General features: G+C 51.8%; 1 protein-coding gene and 7 non-coding genes across 9 annotated transcripts in view; all 8 read right to left on the minus strand.

Annotated features, from left to right (window-relative positions):
* Positions 1–4,311: 4,311 nt before the first annotated feature.
* Positions 4,312–4,443, minus strand: LOC137166236 (small nucleolar RNA SNORA35). The gene has a single exon (XR_010923602.1). It is a non-coding gene; the product is annotated as a small nucleolar RNA SNORA35 (small nucleolar RNA).
* Positions 4,444–5,221: 778 nt separating this feature from the next.
* LOC137166149 (small ribosomal subunit protein eS8) overlaps positions 5,222–16,895 on the minus strand; it is a 125,117-nt gene continuing 113,443 nt past the window's right edge. Inside the window, exons 1-6 of one of the 2 annotated variants that reach the window (XM_067567773.1) lie at positions 11,468–11,672; positions 10,780–10,886; positions 10,262–10,361; positions 8,112–8,287; positions 6,745–6,874; positions 5,222–5,391 (exon numbers count right to left, since the gene is read on the minus strand). In XM_067567773.1, the coding sequence (XP_067423874.1) occupies positions 5,282–5,391; positions 6,745–6,874; positions 8,112–8,287; positions 10,262–10,361; positions 10,780–10,886; positions 11,468–11,471 (627 nt within the window). In that variant the 5' untranslated portion in view covers positions 11,472–11,672 and the 3' untranslated portion in view covers positions 5,222–5,281. Of the gene's footprint in view, positions 5,392–6,744; positions 6,875–8,111; positions 8,288–10,261; positions 10,362–10,779; positions 10,887–11,467; positions 11,673–16,895 lie in introns of those variants that run through there. The other variant, XM_067567774.1, reaches the window with a different exon arrangement.
* Positions 5,660–5,730, minus strand: LOC137166233 (small nucleolar RNA SNORD38). The gene has a single exon (XR_010923600.1). It is a non-coding gene; the product is annotated as a small nucleolar RNA SNORD38 (small nucleolar RNA).
* LOC137166232 (small nucleolar RNA SNORD38) lies at positions 7,704–7,776 on the minus strand. Its single transcript, XR_010923599.1, has one exon. It is a non-coding gene; the product is annotated as a small nucleolar RNA SNORD38 (small nucleolar RNA).
* LOC137166234 (small nucleolar RNA SNORD46) lies at positions 10,457–10,562 on the minus strand. The gene has a single exon (XR_010923601.1). It is a non-coding gene; the product is annotated as a small nucleolar RNA SNORD46 (small nucleolar RNA).
* Positions 10,976–11,060, minus strand: LOC137166231 (small nucleolar RNA SNORD55/SNORD39). The gene has a single exon (XR_010923598.1). It is a non-coding gene; the product is annotated as a small nucleolar RNA SNORD55/SNORD39 (small nucleolar RNA).
* LOC137166214 (U1 spliceosomal RNA) lies at positions 15,475–15,638 on the minus strand. The gene has a single exon (XR_010923584.1). It is a non-coding gene; the product is annotated as a U1 spliceosomal RNA (small nuclear RNA).
* Positions 16,748–16,863, minus strand: LOC137166220 (U5 spliceosomal RNA). Its single transcript, XR_010923588.1, has one exon. It is a non-coding gene; the product is annotated as a U5 spliceosomal RNA (small nuclear RNA).

The following is a 16,895-nucleotide window of genomic DNA, read 5'->3' on the forward strand; positions in this document are numbered from 1 at the left end:
GTGAAGTCTCCATGAAACCTACATAAACAAGCCAAGACTGAAGAAACCTGCTTCATTCGTTTAAAAGTTCTGAACATTTGAAGGGAGCACGGTCACATATTTCCACGTGGCTCAGGGTAGTTCGGAGCACTGCAGGCCAGCCGGGTCTCTGCCTGGCTTCGGAAAGCTGTGTGTAACCCGACAGGGCTAGAGCGAGACTCCATCACTTATCAACTAGCATCTCCTACAGTCTGCAACAGGTTACACACACTGTGACTTTTAGGGACCCGCACAGGCAGTGCGCCCTCTACAGGCTGCTGCTGCGATAGCAACACCCCCCTCCCAGTCCAAATCCCCAAGCCCAGCCCCTCGGGGCCCTTGCATTGCCAAGCAGCGGCCCAGCTGTTGGGTCTGAGGTGGCCCCTCCCTCTGCATGCCCTCCCCACCCACTGAACGGCGAGACGGGTTCATGGAGTGCCAGCTTCACAGCCATTTACAGACTCGCACGCCAGGAGGGACCAGACTAGACCCTCGAGCCTGACTTCCCGCGTAACACGGGCCAGAGAACTGCCCCACATAATCCCTACAGCAGATCTGGCAGGGCGCGTCCGCACTAGAAGCGCCACAGCGGCACGGCTGCACCTTACGCAGACACTCTCTGCAGACGGGAGAGCTCTCAGCCCTGTACCACAAACCCCCTTGGTCAATTGTTCCCATGCTTAACTACTCCCACCCGCCAACATGTGCACCTCTTTTCCGGTCTGAATTTATCTAGCTTCAACCTCCAGCCACTAGCTTGTGTGAGATCTTTCTCTGCAGGGTCGAAGAGCCCATCCCATGGAGATACGTAGGCTGTCATCCAGCCACCCTTTGAGCTTCTCTTAGATTCAAGCTCAGTCGATTTAGCCTAGCATGAGAAGGCAGGTTTTCTAACCCCTCTTAGCTCTTCTCTGAACCCTCCCCAATTTATCAACATCATCCTTGAATGATGGGCACCAGAACTGGACACCGCATGCCAGCAGCAGTCACACCAGTGCCGAACGTAGAGCTAAGATGGGTCACAGCTAGGCATAATCCTAGTCAGCGGGAGAGCTGGAGTCTATGTCCTACTTTGCCACTGAATTGCTGTGTGATCTTAAACAAGCCTCTGCCTCAGTTTCTCCCTCTGTGCAACAAAGAATATCCCGTGTGTTCTGACCCCTTTGCGCTTGTATAGAAAAGAGACGGGGTAGTGGGAATGACATTTTTCCAGGATGCTCTTTATTATCTCAAACCCACCTATCTGGCATTTCTTTGGTGGTGGTGGCAGGGACCACACATGGGTGGAAAAGGCTACACTTAACCGGGGGCTGGAAAAAAATGTTCATGGCTCATGAGACTGTGTGTCTAGGACGAGGGATTCTGGCACGTGTGTAGGAGGAAGCCCTTGTCACGTTTGTACTGAGCTTGAAAAAATTATGCTTGGGCCCTGGCTGGTGGTAGGGGGAGTGGGGAAGGTGATTCATGCAACACAGTGAAGAGTGCTTGTGTAAACTATATGGCAAACCTCTGAGCCAATGTCAGATCTCCTATAGCAGGCACAACTCCCGCTAACGTCACGGGCCAGGTAGCCAGGGTGAATTTGATCCTCCACTGCCTCCCAAGTCTCAGCCACCTGCAACTGAGGGAAACAGGGCAAAACATAGTGTAGTACAAGAGCTTAGACACACTTGAACCATTCGTCCATCTGCAGCTCTGTCTCTCACAGCAGCCCCCGGTGGGCTAAGCACCGAGGACACCCACTGAGAGTTACGAGACCTAGTCAATCCTTTTGTGCATTCTCTAAAAGCCAGAGCCTTTTCCTGCCACCTGGGACAGGACTTGGTTTTTGTGCACTTAACAGGACACTCGAGCACTAAGGTGTATCACCCCCCTTTTATCCTGTGCTGTAAAGCAACATCTTAAGCACACACACACCAACGTTAGTGGTTTAAAACCATGGGTGGTTTAAGCCCCATGCACACGTTTGCACCTATTCCCAAGAAAACGCTGCATCCAGGGAACCCCTCGTGCAGTTCTATGCTTTTGAAACCATTAAACATCCAAAAGGGAAAATAACGTAACCAAAGGCTTGTCGACACCAGAAACAAGCCGGGGTGTGAATTCAAAGGGCAACAGCCATTCTAGGCCATTGCCCCATGCAGACAAGCTTTAACTTCTCGAGTGGTCCTCGACATTTCTCTGCCAATCCTGCTATTTCAGACTGGATGTGAGAACCCTCTTCGCCTCCACGGGGCGTCCATGCATCCCGTTAGAACAGCTCAGCCATGCTCGGGCCTGCCTGCTCCCTCTCGATTAACAGCATGGCTCATTTTCTGGAAGGCCAACCCACATTTTTAATCAGGACCTGCAGGGTTTGAGAAACAGGAAGGACATAAGTCGTCTATGCCATGGGACGCTCCCACTGCTAACAATCAGAGGTTTGCACCAAGACCCAGAACATGGTTATCGTTTTTAGATTAAAAATAAGCAAGTGACGCCAGACCCTGTTTATACAGCCATTTTCACATGCAGTTACCCCATTCGTGTACATACATGACTGTGGTTACTAGCTGTCTAATTAACACCGGGAAGTAATATGAAGGTCTGCCATGCTTAGTATCACACTTGGGAATAAAGATAGTCTACCTGTGAGAGGAATAAAGTCAGAGCACATCTTAGAGCTAGTTCAGGGTGTCTGCGAGCAGGAAGAGAACACGAGCAGGGTTACTCTGATTTAGTAGATTCTCTTTTAGTCACAGGGGCACCACTGCTTTGCGCATTCTCCACGGCTCCCTGGTGGACAGAATAGCTGGTGGTGCTGACCTTGCTAGGAAACAAGACCCAAGAAATGCAGAGACCAGAACAGACTTGCATAGCACAAAACAGAGTTTTACAAGGATTAAGTCACTGGTTAAAAACCAAGATGAATTCTAGTTACAGGTCAAAGAAGGCCACACCTGTCTTACATTCAAAAGCTGAGCTGCCTTTCCAGCCTCCTAACCTACAGGAGGCCCAAGATGAGCACGCCAAAGCAAAAGACTTTAGTTTGACGCAGATGAGAATCTCTTGTTTCACATTAGGATTTTTTCTTCACCTGAAATGACTCTGTTAGGGAATGATAACCAATAGGCAGGGGTGCATCTTTTCACAATGGAGAGGTGACAGCAGGGTCCCCTGAGGATCTGTACTGGGGCCAGTGCTGTTCAACATATTCATAAGTGATCTGGAAAATGAGGTGAACACTGAGGTGGCAAAATTTGCAGACGATACAAAATTACTCAAGACAGTTCAGTCTAAAGCTACTGAGAAGAGATACAAAGGGATCTCACGAAACGGGAAGACTGGGGTAACAAAATGGCAGATGAAATTCAATGTGGTAAGTGCAAAGTCATGCACATTACATTTTCCAATCCCAACTATACATTCAAAATGATGGGGTCTAAATTAGCTGTTAGCACTCAAGAAAGAGATCATGGGTCGATATTCACAAGCCATGGTGGATATTTCCTCTGAAAACATCCACTCAACGTGCAGTGGCAGTCAAAAAAGCTAACAATGTTGGGAACCACTAGGAAAGGGACAGATAAAACAGGAAATATCTTAATGCAGTTATATAAATTCATGGTACACCCACGCCTTGAATACTGTGTGCAGATCTGGTTACCCCATCTCAGAATGGATATATTAGAATTGGAAGGGCGACAAAGGTGATTGGGGTAGGAGCAGCTTCCATATGAGAGATTAAAGACTGGGATTGTTCAGGTTAGGAAAAAGACAGCTAAGGAGGGATATGATAGAGGTCTATAAAATCATAACTGGTGTGGAGAAAGCAAATAGGGGAGTGTTGTTTACCCCTTCACATAACACAAGAATGAGGGATCATCCGATGAAACGAATAGGCTGTAGTTTAACACACACAGTCACGCTTGTGGAACTTGTTGCCAGGGGATGTTGTGGAGGCCTGAAGTATAAACTGGATTTTAAAAAGAATTAGATATATTCATGGAGGGAAGATCCCCCGATGGCTGCTAGCCAAAGCGTCAGGGACGCAACCTCACACTGAGTGTCCCTAAGCCTCCAACTGCCAGAAGTAGATCTGGACAACAGGGGATGGGTCACTCGAAATTGCCGTTTTGTTCATTCCCTCTCCGTCAGAAGACGGGAGACTGTGCTAGATGGACCATCGGCCTGACCCCACACAGCCATTTGTATGTTGGAAAGTAATTTTTTTCACCCATGTTCCAGATCAGGCTCATCAGCTGTGCAAGAGGCAGCAACTTCCTCCCCACCAGATGGTAGGTGAAAAGGGAAGATTGTACCCAACCATCGAAAGGGACAGACCACTGAAATAGCCTGGCCCTTCTGCTAGAAGGGAGATCATCTTGCACTGCAATGAGACTCAGGAGGTCAAGGAGAAGACCAACCAGCCACTCAGCAGTGCAGCCCCAGTTCGAAGAGTTAATCGCACCCTGGACCTGCTATAATAAAAGTTAGTGCCCCCATAATACAGTGAGGGGGCTAGAGAAAAGACAGCGAGGCCACCAATTCTCCTGTTTCAGCACCAAGCTGTTAACGTAGTCTGGAAGGAAAACAAGCCAGCAGCTCTTCCTTAAGTACAGTTACTAGCCAAAACTCTCTGTACAAAATGTAAATCACTGTACAGGCAGGAACCAGTGTCCCTCCGAAATAGGAAATGTTTCCAAACAGATTTTCCTACCACACAGCGAGAGCCCACGGGTGGAGTACTGGGCTAACAGCGACGGGTTATTAACACTTCCTAGAATTAATCCAGTACTGGTCACTACAGGAGACAGAACAGATGAGACAGGCCCCGGGTCTGTTCCAGTCTAGTGATCCCAATTACAACCAACATACGGGTGTATAAGAAACTCCCCTTTCCACCAGCAACTGAAGTTAACAGGTCTAGGCGGCCAGAATTACACCAATGGCACGTCAATGGTGTAGCCTGTGAGCTGCTGCACAAACTAAGCCACTAACAACTCCCTTTCTCCACACTGGGGTTTGGCCCATTAAATCACTCCTATATGTTCCCTGCTGGGTCCCATCTCAGCACCGTAGGGCTGGCAGGTCTAGCACTTGCCTAGGGCTGAAAGCACAGAGAGATCAGAAATTTCCCATTCTATCCCCTTTGTTTTCAAGTCGACAAAGGAGAAAGGAGCTGCACAAGCCCTGCCTCCCCCCCCCACAAATAATCACACTATTCTTTTAGAACAAGCCTCTGGGATTTTTTTATTTGGACTGTTAGTTGCGTATTGTACATTTATTTGCCTTTCCTGGCCTTGATCTTCCTCAGGTAGAATTCTAGTTCCTTGCCTTCCAGAACATAGCCGTCTGCTCGGCCACACTGTCCAGGTCTGGAGGCGATGCAAGCTGCAATGAGAAGTCAGTCGTTAGGCCGGGAAATAATGAGAGCTACATTGCGATAGACCCTCCAACTGCAGTGTCCATCCAAACAAGCGGGACGTTTTCCTGCCCTCTGCTGCCAACCTTTCTTGCATGGGTCTCATCGAGCAAAGGTCAGTACTGTGCCTTCAAACAGATACGTGTTAGCGAGCATCTCCCTAAAAGGATCTTGCTCAGGCACAGCTGTGGGTGCGTGCATGAGCGAAGGGAAAGGCCTGCAATGCACTAGTGAAGTCCTCTTCAGATTTCCAATTGTCATCGCTCAAATTCAGTAGCAGAACTGGACAATGTTCTCCTCACCAGAAGACTTCAGAAGACCCAGCCCCCCATGCAGAACAGCAGATGGGTGAAAGCTATTCCATGTTACCCCCAAGAAAGCCTCTCACTGAAGAGGGGAAACACGAACAGCCTTAGTTCTTGTCTTCGGGGAAGCGCTACAGCGGCATGCTTCAGCAAAGATGCTACCATGCCAACAGGAGAGCTTCTCCCGTCAATTTAGCGCTGCCTACACCGGGGGTTAGGTCGGTATAACTACGTCACTCGGGAGGTGGATTTTTCACTTCCTAAGCGATGTAGTTATACCGACATGTCTGTAGCGTAGGCATGGCCGTAGCAATGCCAGGAGCTGAACAAATGTGCCAGCTGAGATGTGGGAAATTTTTTGCTTTCCATCAGGGCCAAAAAATAGCCTGCTTCACTAAAACTGCAGGATCCGCCAGAATCCAGACACAGGATAGGAAAACTGTGGCTAATGTCTAGCAAAAGCATTTTACAACTAGGCTTAGAAGGACTAGACTTTTTTAAATCTGTAAACGCAGGTATAGGTTAATTTCACCCTACATGCACAAATTGATGAAAACGATAATTATCAACATTTACAGCTAGGCCAAGTAAGAAAAGTGCTACCTGAGAACGTAATCGAGTTCGTTTTAAAGATATTTACTTGGTGAATTTTGACATGCGAAGTTCACAATATGTGTTTTAATGGCTGTAAAGCTTTAACCTTTTGAATCTCGATATCCACTGTCATTAAATAATTACTGGCTAACGCCCCCATAATTTCCTGCAACTGAACATTTAAAATCCATAAAAATAAATGCTTAAAAATAAACACTGATATCACCAGTCGAAATTATCATTTTGCCATGCCTACTTACAATGTGTGAGCTCCCCTGTTACTTTCCTTTTGCATCGTTTCATGGCTTTATCAGGCTGGCTAACCCAGACAAGATTTTAGAACACTAGCAAGACTAGCTTCTGCTCTGGTCCCTTTTCTTTGTGCCTATGTATTCCACCGAGCTCTCCCTCCCCGGGACTCACCAAGCAGTTTTCCCTGCTGGAATTGCTCCTCCAGGATGCTGCTAATCTTGGCGTTCTTCTTCCGTTCATCATATTTCTTCTGGATCTTCTTTGAACGCTTTTTGTTTAAGATTTCTTCCTCTTCAGGAGTCTGAAAGGAGGCCAGAGAAAGGATTGAGAACAGGCAGCCTTTAACAGTACGGCTGTCCACCTCCTTGCTGGAAACCTCCCACTCCATTCCCTTTTTCTGCTCAGTGGCATAACCTCTATATTCCTTCTACGTCTGGAAAGGAGCAGAAATAGTTTATGTGGGAAGAGGCATGATTTTAAAGCGTCGTACTCAATCGTCATGTCAAGATATGAATACTTTGTATTTCCAGTACCACTTTGGTAAACGCTACGGTGCAGTAACCCTGGTTACAGTCCTAGCCCAAGCACGTCTGGTCACGTATGGAGAACAGAGCAGGAGTGGTGGCTACTGACAGTGAATGAATGTTCTGGAAAAGCAACGGTCCCCCACCTCCCACCAATGGCTGCTGTGAATCATTTTCCACACACACAAAATAGGCAACCTCTGTTAGCCAAACTCATTAGATCAGAGGCATGACTGCGGTTACAAACCCAACCAGCCTTTCCAGTTAGTTTGCAAGGCCAGCTCCTGAAGGGATATGTGCTCCACGGCAAACTATAGGGAGTCTAAATTACCGTCCTCCCCAAAATCAGCGGAGTCTGCCTTCCTCCAACCACACAGACACAGAGTGGAGTAACGTCTGATTGTTTGCAGACAAATATAGTGCAATATTAACAGGCCAAACTCCACCCACTGTTCCATGATCAACTGTGCAGTTCATCCCATCTCTCCCTCCAATAAACACTGCACACAGGACCCAAACTCCTACGTAACTGACTGGCATGCAGGAATCTGCTCCAGAAGCAGAAGCTTGCCCTGCAGTGAGGACCTGACTCGCCCGCTGCAAAGTCTTCTTCAGCGTCACAAATTGTCATCGCTCTCCCTTCAGCAGCAGAACTGGACAAAGGTATCATCATCAGAAGACCAGGAAGCGCTAAGGGGCAGATCCTCCACTAACCTCCCAGTGCCGGGTGCACGAGCCATGGGGATGGCTCTGTGGAGCACATGGCCTCAAGGAACCAGCCCTTCCCTTCAGAACAGCCATGTGACTCCAAATGAGAAAATCGCAAAAAGCTAGAGTTGGTCCCCAATGCAATTCTCAGATACTTGGTTTAAAATTGCTAAGATACAGAACTAACAGTACTCAATGGCATTAAGCAAGGCAGGAACCCAGCACAGACTCTGCAATCCCTCCCCAGTAGTCAGACTGGCATGATTCACACAGCGTCAAGAACAGATTGCTCAGCCCAGCACGTACCAGTTTAGCGCCCTTCTTGCGTCCGAGGGGCAAGGCATAGTGGGCTTCATACCACTGTCGGTATGGGGTGCTGTCAACCAGAACGATGCAGTTCTTCACCAGGGTCTTTGTCCGCACCAGCTCGTTGTTGGAAGCGTTGTAGACTACGTCAATGATTCTGGTCTTGCGGGTGCAGCCTTTGAAAACAAGGGAATTCATTAAACCCCACACGAGCCACACACGTAAGAAAAGTCACCCAAGCAGCACTTTGACCATGGCTCCATCTTAAACACACAAAGCAGACAGTACAGCATCCTCAGCGCTCAACCTCCACTGGGAGCCACACCTCCTCGGAAGTTTATCCTCCAACTCCTTGGCGGGTCCCTTCAGTATGTCCTTTCCTCTCCCAGCGCAGCCCATGTGGGTTCAGAAAAGAGACCTGTGCAAGAAGGCTTCACGCGTTCTTAAATAAAGCGCCAGATAACTCCAGCAAGGCCCCGTGCATCAGCCCCCGGTCTCATGTGCAGAAATCAAACTTCGCATCTCAAGGTTATCACCACACAAACTGCAGAAGAGGCAAGTGCAGGGGGAGACAGTCAAGGCCCAATGCTGCCACCTCTTCCTACCACGAGTTACCAATCCCATGGAAGTGAAAGACTCCCCAGGCTGCAAGCACTACACTCAGAGTTTGCAAGATCCAGAGTTTTATTTGTAATCCAAGCAGCAAGCTGGGTTTCCCACCGTCCACAAACTTCTAGAGCAGGCCCCCTAACTGTAGGGCACTGAGAAACGTGGGGGAAGGGGCCTGTTGGGGCCAGACTCAGGGAGGGGCGGGGAGGGTGCGCCAACCTGCCCCGCTCTGCTTCAGTTCTGCACCCCACCGCTGCTAGGCTTCAGCCCCCTTCCACTTCCAGCCTCAGCCCCTAGCTCCAGACCCCCAGACCTGACCACGGCTCTGCTCCCACCCCCAGCTCTGCTCTGGGCCCCACCCCCAGCCCGAAGCCTGACCGTGGTTCCAATCCCGGCCCCGGCGGTGGTCACGGGCAAGGATGGGGGGGCATATAAAAAATTTGGGGACCACTGCTCTAGAGACCATAGGTCAGTGGTTCTCAGAGGTATGCAAACCCCTGGCAGTACGCAGAGGTCTTCGAAGGAGTACATCAACTCCTCTAGATATTTGCCTAGTTTTACAAGAAGCCACATAAAAAGCACTGGCAAAGTGAGCACAAACTAAAATTTCATACCATGGCTTGGTTATACAGCTCTCTGCACTACACGCTGAACTGTAAGTACAGTATTTATATTCCAATTGATTTATTTTATAATTGTATGGTAAACAGGAGAAAGTCGGCACTTTTCAGAACTAGTGTGCCGTGACATTTCTGTATTTTGATATCAGATTTTGTAAGCAAGTCGTTTCTAAGCGAGGTGAAACTTAGGAGCGCACATGACAGACGCCTGCAAGGGGTGCAACAGCCTGAAAAGGTTGACAGCCACCTTTCAATCACCACTAACTTGCAACAGATTTACTATTTATTATTTGTATTACAGCAGCGTTCAAAAGGACACCCAGGATTGGAGTCCCACCGGTCTTGTCGCCAAGACCACCACGATAGAAGTGTTACCTAACCCCGTCCTCTCACCTTAATGCCGGACTCCTTTACAAAACCCCTTGCCCACCCTTCACCCCCGTTGCTGGGCACATTCTCCTTCAAAACCATCTGTTCCAGCAAACCATTCTTGACAATGCTCCCCCTTCTCCTGGACTGCTCTGTATTGCTTTATTTCGATTACAAACACTTTGGGACAGGGATCACATTTGTGGCAACTTCTCTCGGGGATCGAATGCAAGAACTCCATAGCTGCCTGCCTCCCTCCCGAGCCAAGAGCGTCTGTGAGCAGTGCACTCAGTGTAACTATGACGTTTCCTATCACTGTGGGCTTAACAGAGGCCTCCAAGACGCCTGCTAAGCCCACCTAAGGCCAAAGTTATCATCATTATTCACACTGCTCCAGAAGCAAACCCTGTACCGACAACCACGTCGCTGAAAATCAGCATCAAAGCTGCTTGCTTTTATCATTCCTCCTGTCCAGCTGTAGCACCGATGGCTGACACAGCAAACGACTGGGGTGCTTTCTAAACACAGGACACCTGCATTCTTCGTACTTACATTCAGAGCCCCAAGAGAAGTTGCCAACGTCCAACCGCAGAGCACGATATTTCTTGTTACCCCCACGAACCCTCACCGTGTGAATTCGGCGCGGGCCAATCTAGAAGAACAGAAACAACACAGCTGGGTCAAACGTCGAAGAGCCCCACAGTATCCTCAGGGGAGAGCAGACAGTGAGCATCAGGCCGAAAGGCAATATGGTCAGTGTAACTATGACAGATCCTAGCACTGGCAGGTGCAGTAACTGCGACCAAAACGGTCTGTAGCACCCACCTAAGGGAACGTGCTCATCACTCCAATTGCCTCCTAACCCAGCAACGCTCTGACTGAATGCAATGCAGAAATCCCAGCCCCGGCTCGGAGGAGCACAGGCAGAAACTGAAGTCCTGATAAAGCAAGGCATTCTCCCAACCCCTTAGTGCTGCAGGACAAAGCCAGGCATTCACAGGGCATTTTCTAAGCTGGCCGGGGGCAGCAACATCCAGTAATCCCCCCCCCCCCACGTCCAAATCCCCCACCTTGGTGTTGGCGGGAGGTCGCCCCAACTCATACTTCCTCTTCTTGTGGTAGGGCTTCCTTTTGCCCCCAGTCTTGCGACGCTTGTGCCAGTTGTCCCGAGAGATCCCTGGGGGTGAAACGAAGAGGCACGGCTCAGAGGGGGGGAGCCGAGAACGCCCGCCCGCCCGCCCGCCCCCCCGCCGGGCAGCGAGGCACTGAGCGCTCAGCTCTCCAAGGTTGGTTTCCACATGGCGCATTCGGAGTAATGCAGCAATTAGAGAAGCTTCATCACGGACACTCAGAGCCGCCCCTCCCCCCCACGTGCAGCAGCCCGGCAATACGGGAAGCGGCCCCCCCAACCCTGCACCCCCGGCCCGCTGCACACCCACCTGGGTGCGGGGCGGGTCTGTCCGCGCTGAGGCCTCACGCCCGCTGCCGGCCCCCCCCAGCCGCACGGGGTGCGGGCCGGGGGGGGGGGGGCGCAGAGAAGGGGACGGAGGCGCTGGGGCCGCAGGCCCGCCCCAGCCCCCGCCGCGCTGGGCCCCGCGATGCTCCCTCGGCCCCGCCAGGCAACAGTCGGCCCCGATCGCCGGCCCCGTGGGTCCGCCGCACCCCCCGGCCCCACTCCCGCCCGCCCCGGCCCCCGCGCGGCCGGCCCCGCGAGCGGATGGCGGCGGATGGCGGCGGGCCCGGGCCCCGACAACTCACCCATCCCTGCCCGAGCGGCGCCGGCAGCAAAGAGGGGCCGCAGAGGCTCACGGGGCGGTTTGTGGGGCCGGAAGTCTCGCGAGACGGCTACGTCACACCGCCGAGCCGGGGAGAGCCGCTGACGAGGTGCCGCGCGCCGGCGACGCAAAGTCAAGCACGTGACTGAGAGCGAGCGCGAGAGATTGACGGGCCGGGGAACGTTCAGTTCTTGCCCACGTGGGTCCGACGCAGGGGCGCACGCGAGTGCGGGTGTCTCGTGTCCCCCCCCCCCGCTGCTGCCCTGCCTCGGGATCGGAAGCGGCCCGGTCTCCTCTGCGCACGCGCGCGGGCGGGCACCCCCCGCCTCCCCGGCACCCTGGGCACAGGCCCCCCCCCAACCGCCCCCGGGAGCAGCCCGGCCGGACAGGAGCCCCTCCCCCGGGAACGGTGCAGCGACGGGCGTGGAACCACCCCCGGGGCCGGGCAGCCGCGGGCCCCTCGCCCCCCACCCAGGAGAGCGGCTCCGGCCCCGGGCCTCGGCCCCCAGCCGCCCGCTGCCCTGCCGCTGGATTGGCCCGGCTCCCTCGGGAATGTAGTGACCCCCCCCCCCGGGGAACGGCTGCTGATAGCCTGCCCCTCCCCCCACACACCACACACACACACACCACACACACACCCGCACCAGCTGACAGCCCCACACCCCGTAACAGCCAGGACAGCTTCCACTCGATTGTCTCGGGGGGGCTGTGCTAGCGGGACTTTGTCTGATGCTTCAGCACGCTCTATCGTGTGTGAGTGTGTGTGTGTGTGTGTGTGTGTGTGAGTGAGTGAGAGTCAGTCAGTCAGCTATACCATCCCAGCCACAGCTTAACAACTTAACAACCTCTAAGAATAGAGATTCCACCACCTCCCCAGGTAACCCATTCCAGTGCTTCACCACCCGCCTAGGGAAAAACTAGACCTCCCCCCTTGCAACTTGAGACCGTTGCTCCTAGTTCTGTCATCTGCCACCACCGAGAACAGCCTAGCTCCATCCTCCCTGGAACCCCCTTTCAGGTAGTTGAAGGCTTCTATCAAATCCCCCCTCATTCTGCCCTGCTGTAGACTGAACAAGCCTAGTTCCCTCAGCCTCTCCTCATAAGTCTTGTGCTCCAGCCCCCTAATCATTTTTGTTGCCCTCTGCTGGTTTCCCCAATTTGTCCGCATCCTTCCTGTAGTGGGGGGCCCAAAACTGGACACACTGCTCCAGTTGTGGCCTCACCAGTGCCGAATAGAGGGGAATAATCACTTCCCTCGATCTGCTGGCAATGCTCCTACTAATGCAGCCCAATATGCTATTAGCCTTCTTGGCAATAAGGGCACACTGCTGACTCATATCCAGCTTCTTGTCCACTGTAATCCCCAGGTCCTTTTCTGCAGAACTGCTGCCTAGCCCGTCGGTCCCCAGTCTGTAGCTGTGCATGGGATTCTTCCTTCCTAAGTGCAGGACTCTGCACTTGTCCTTGTTGAACCTCATCAGATTTCTTTTGGCTCAATCCTCCAATTTGTCTAGGTCCTTCTGTATCCTATCCCTACCTTCCAGGGTATCTACCACTCCCCCTAGCTTAGTGTCATCTGCAACCTTGCTGAGGATGCAATCTACCCCATCCTCCAGATCATTCATGAAGATTAATGAACAGGACCGACCCTGGGGCACTCCACTGTGACCAGTTGCCAGCTAGACATAGAGCCATTGATCACTGCCCGTTGAGCCCTATGCTCTAGCCAGTTCTCTATCCATTTTATAGTCCATTCATCCAAACCATACTTCTTTAACTTGCTGATAAGAATACTGTGGGAGACAGTATCAAAAGCTTTACTAAAGTCAAGGTATATCACATCCACCCACTTTCCCCACATCCACAGAGCCAGTCACCTCTTCATAGTAGGCAATCAGGTTGGTCAGGCATGACTTGCCCTTGGTCATAGTCCAGTCTCCCTGGTCATACTCCAGGAGGTCTCCAATCCTGGTGACTCCTGCCAGGATCAACCTCTGTTGCACTGAGGGGGTCTCTGCCACCTGCACACAGAGTTGGGGGTTGTGTAGCAAGGGGTCCGTGGGGAGATCCTCCCGCTCGGTGGCTGCCACGGACCTGGTGGCAAAGACCAGCTGCCCGGTCCAGAGGAAGTCCTGGTAGAAGACTGGCAGCTTGGAGAGATCTCGCAGAAGACCTCTTGGATGGAGATAAAAAAGCTGCCGGTCATTTTGGAGACCTTGAAGGCAGTGGAGGAAGGTGTGCGCCAACTTGCTCCACATCGGACTACCTGCACTATAAAGGAGTCTCTGCAGGGCCTGGAGATGGAAGGTGTGGACCCGGCTGTGGAGGCAGCACAGGTGCTGCCCCCTTTCCTCCAGGGGAAGACTCAGGACCCCAGCAGAGACCCAGTGCAGTCCTGGCCAAATGAACTCCAGAACTGACTTCTCGAGTCAGGGCAGGATACCAGGGGCTGTACTCAGGGTGTTGAGCTGCTGCCAGAAAGCATGGACAGGACCAGCTAATTGAGCACCAGCGCCCTCCCCGGCAGGGAAAGACACCAGACCCATCCTGTCCACCTCCGCAGCCACTCAGCCACCCTGCCCTCCAAACCCTGCCAGTTCTCCAGCAGGGAGGGATGGGGGGCAAAAAGGTACATGCCCACATAGAGCAGTGGCCCTGTGCTCCACTGGATGGCCTGGAGCGTGGGTGGTAGGGAGGGAGCTTTCCTGACACCTGTCCCCAACCATCAGGCCGAAGTTCTTCACCCAGGCAGAGGAGGCCACCGAGTAGATGGCCTGGCAGGACTCCTCCTGCACAAGGTTGCCCAGGTTTGGGACCACGAGGAGCATGTCATCAGCGTATGCTGACAGAACCACCCGCAACTCTGGCTCATGGAGCACCAACCCGGTCAACGTCCCACGCAGGAGACAGAGGAAGGACTCGCTGGCCTGTCAGCGGACAGCCTTGATGCCCCCCTTGCCTGAAGCTGACAGGTTCGGTCAGGGTCCAGTTGATCTTGACCACTCCTCGGAGGCATACAGCACCTGGAGAAAGCCCACAAAGTGGGGCCCAAAGCTGAATGCTTTGAGTCCTCAGGAGATATCCGTGGACCACCCCAGTGAGTGCCTTCTCCTGGTCCAGGGACAGGAGGGCGAATTAAGGACCATCTCTACACTACACCCAAGATCAAGGAGATCCCAGACCAAGTAAAGATGACCAAAGATGGTGCGGCCTGGGAAGGTATAGGTAGGGTCGGGGTGGACCACATCCACCAGCACGGATTTTTTTTTTTTTTTTGGTGGGGATTTGGGGGCTAGCACTAGGATGAACCAGCCCAAGGGCCTCTCTGAGTTTACAATTCCCCTTAAAGCGCTGGGGTGCTGCAGTCTGGACATGAGATGGGCTTCTTCCATCTGCATAGGTGATCCATCTCCCTGAAAGGTAGGAGCTAGGCCTAAGAAATAATACTTCTTTCCCCACTCCTGACCGATGGAACTGTATCAAAATAAGTTCCTTGTGTAGACCACACCTGAGGCTTAGTGCAAGCTGAACAGTTACCTTGACATAGCTCTGTCAGGAATGTGTAAAAGACAAACCCATTCCTAAGCAACACAGCTATGCCCACCTAATCCCCAGCCTAGCTACAGCAACAGGAATAACTCCTCCGCCACAGGGTTGTACAGGTACAGTCTCAACAGCACAGACACCCTGAGAGACAGAAGGGACATCAAAAGACCAAGTCGTTCCAGTGCAGGTATGGGGTGAAAACTACAGAGAGGAAAAGTGATTCCCACCCGAGATGAGACAGACTTACAGCAGAGTGCTCTCTCAGTAAACAGAAACTACCACAAAAGAAAAAAGAAAGCAAAAAAAGTTACACAACGCTTAAACAAGTAAAGCACACCTCTCCAACAACTCGGTTTAAAGCACTTCTAAATCATTTGCAAAAAAAAAAATAAACAAAACCAAAAAGTTAAAGCAAACTTTCCAATCTGTTTTTGACCAGTTCACCAGGGGAGAGCGCGAACGCAGTCCCCCACTACCACAAATTATGCAGTCGAGTTTCCCGCATTTGGGGAAATCGCAGGGGTCAGCACACCCGCAGTGCAATGGATGAGCCTCGCCCTGGGAAAACCACCTTCGTGATCATGGTGTCTCCCCTGCCAGGTAAGTATGAGATACAGTCCGCCGACCGCCCCCCGCCCTCGCTCGCCTCCAACTCAAAACACACGGTGCCGCCCGGATCGGACCTCCCACCATCCCCAGCCCCGCTGGTTCCGTCTGCTGCCTGCTGCTCTGACTCAGTCCGACCTGGAACCTTCTCGCCACCGAGCCCCAAATGGCAAATCTGGGCCCTAATTGCAGCCTGTTTCCGTTCCCACAATGCTCTGCTCGAGCACAGATCTGCATATGTGCTCACATGGCTCCGCCTCTCCGGCCGTCCCGCTGTTCAGTTTAGACACACACGGCTAAGGGAGGATATGATAGGAGAGCACTGATTCTCAACCGGAGGTCTGAAAACAGGTTTCAGGGGATATGGCAAAAATAAACCTGGGCTTCAGCCCCAGTGGTGGGGCTAAGGGAGGAAGCACCACTGCCATCTCTGACTCACCTTAGCGGGCCATCCAGCCTGTCTGGGTTGAGGGGAGGCACACCCCAAAATTGCAGCATCACTGCAGAAGAGAGCTCTCCCCCTGCCATCAGAAAGGGTTGCCTCAAAGCCATTGACACCACGAGCAGACAGCAGCTAGCCAAGGAGACACACCACTGCTCTGCCCTGCTACATCAGCACTTCCGGGAGCAGGGCCAAATGGAAGACAGAAATTCCATGTGAATCCCGTGTGTCCCCCTGCCTCGCCTCAGTTAGGGGTCCACAGGTTTGTCTAAAGGGACCCTGGGTAAAAAAAGATTGAGAACCACTAAGTCTATAAAATCAAGAGTTATTAGAAAAGATTTGGTCAGTGATGCAATCGCATGCTGAAAGCAACCCCTAACTCCGCGATTACGGATCTGAATATGGAGTGGATCATTCCAAATTGTCTTGTTCCGTACGTGTATTTGAAACCCGGGTACTGAATAAAATATTACCGGTGATAATTATTTTAATTTCTTTTTGTACAAAAATACACAATGAAGTGAAAAACGAAAATATATTTAGAAATTTTGTTTACCCTGCATAGACCTGACACTTAAAAATTAGCACAAACAGCACATAACAAAATAACTTCATATCAAACATAACTTCAATTAAAATCATAATTCTTTCTTTTTCACACAATCAGGTAGCTTCACCGAAATGAAGCCTCAAAAAATTGGGTACAAACTCGTAAATGTTCCTCTCCACGGAAATCTTTAGTAAAAGGCGAAAGATTTATACGATCTGAAGAGAAACCAGAGTATGACACACACTCCACGGAGGCCCTGCCCGGGCA

Source organism: Emydura macquarii, unplaced genomic scaffold (assembly GCF_026122565.2).
Source record: "Emydura macquarii macquarii isolate MOO-44397 ecotype Brisbane River unplaced genomic scaffold, CSIRO-AGI_Emac_v2 contig_2805, whole genome shotgun sequence".
Lineage (NCBI taxonomy): Eukaryota > Metazoa > Chordata > Testudines > Chelidae > Emydura > Emydura macquarii.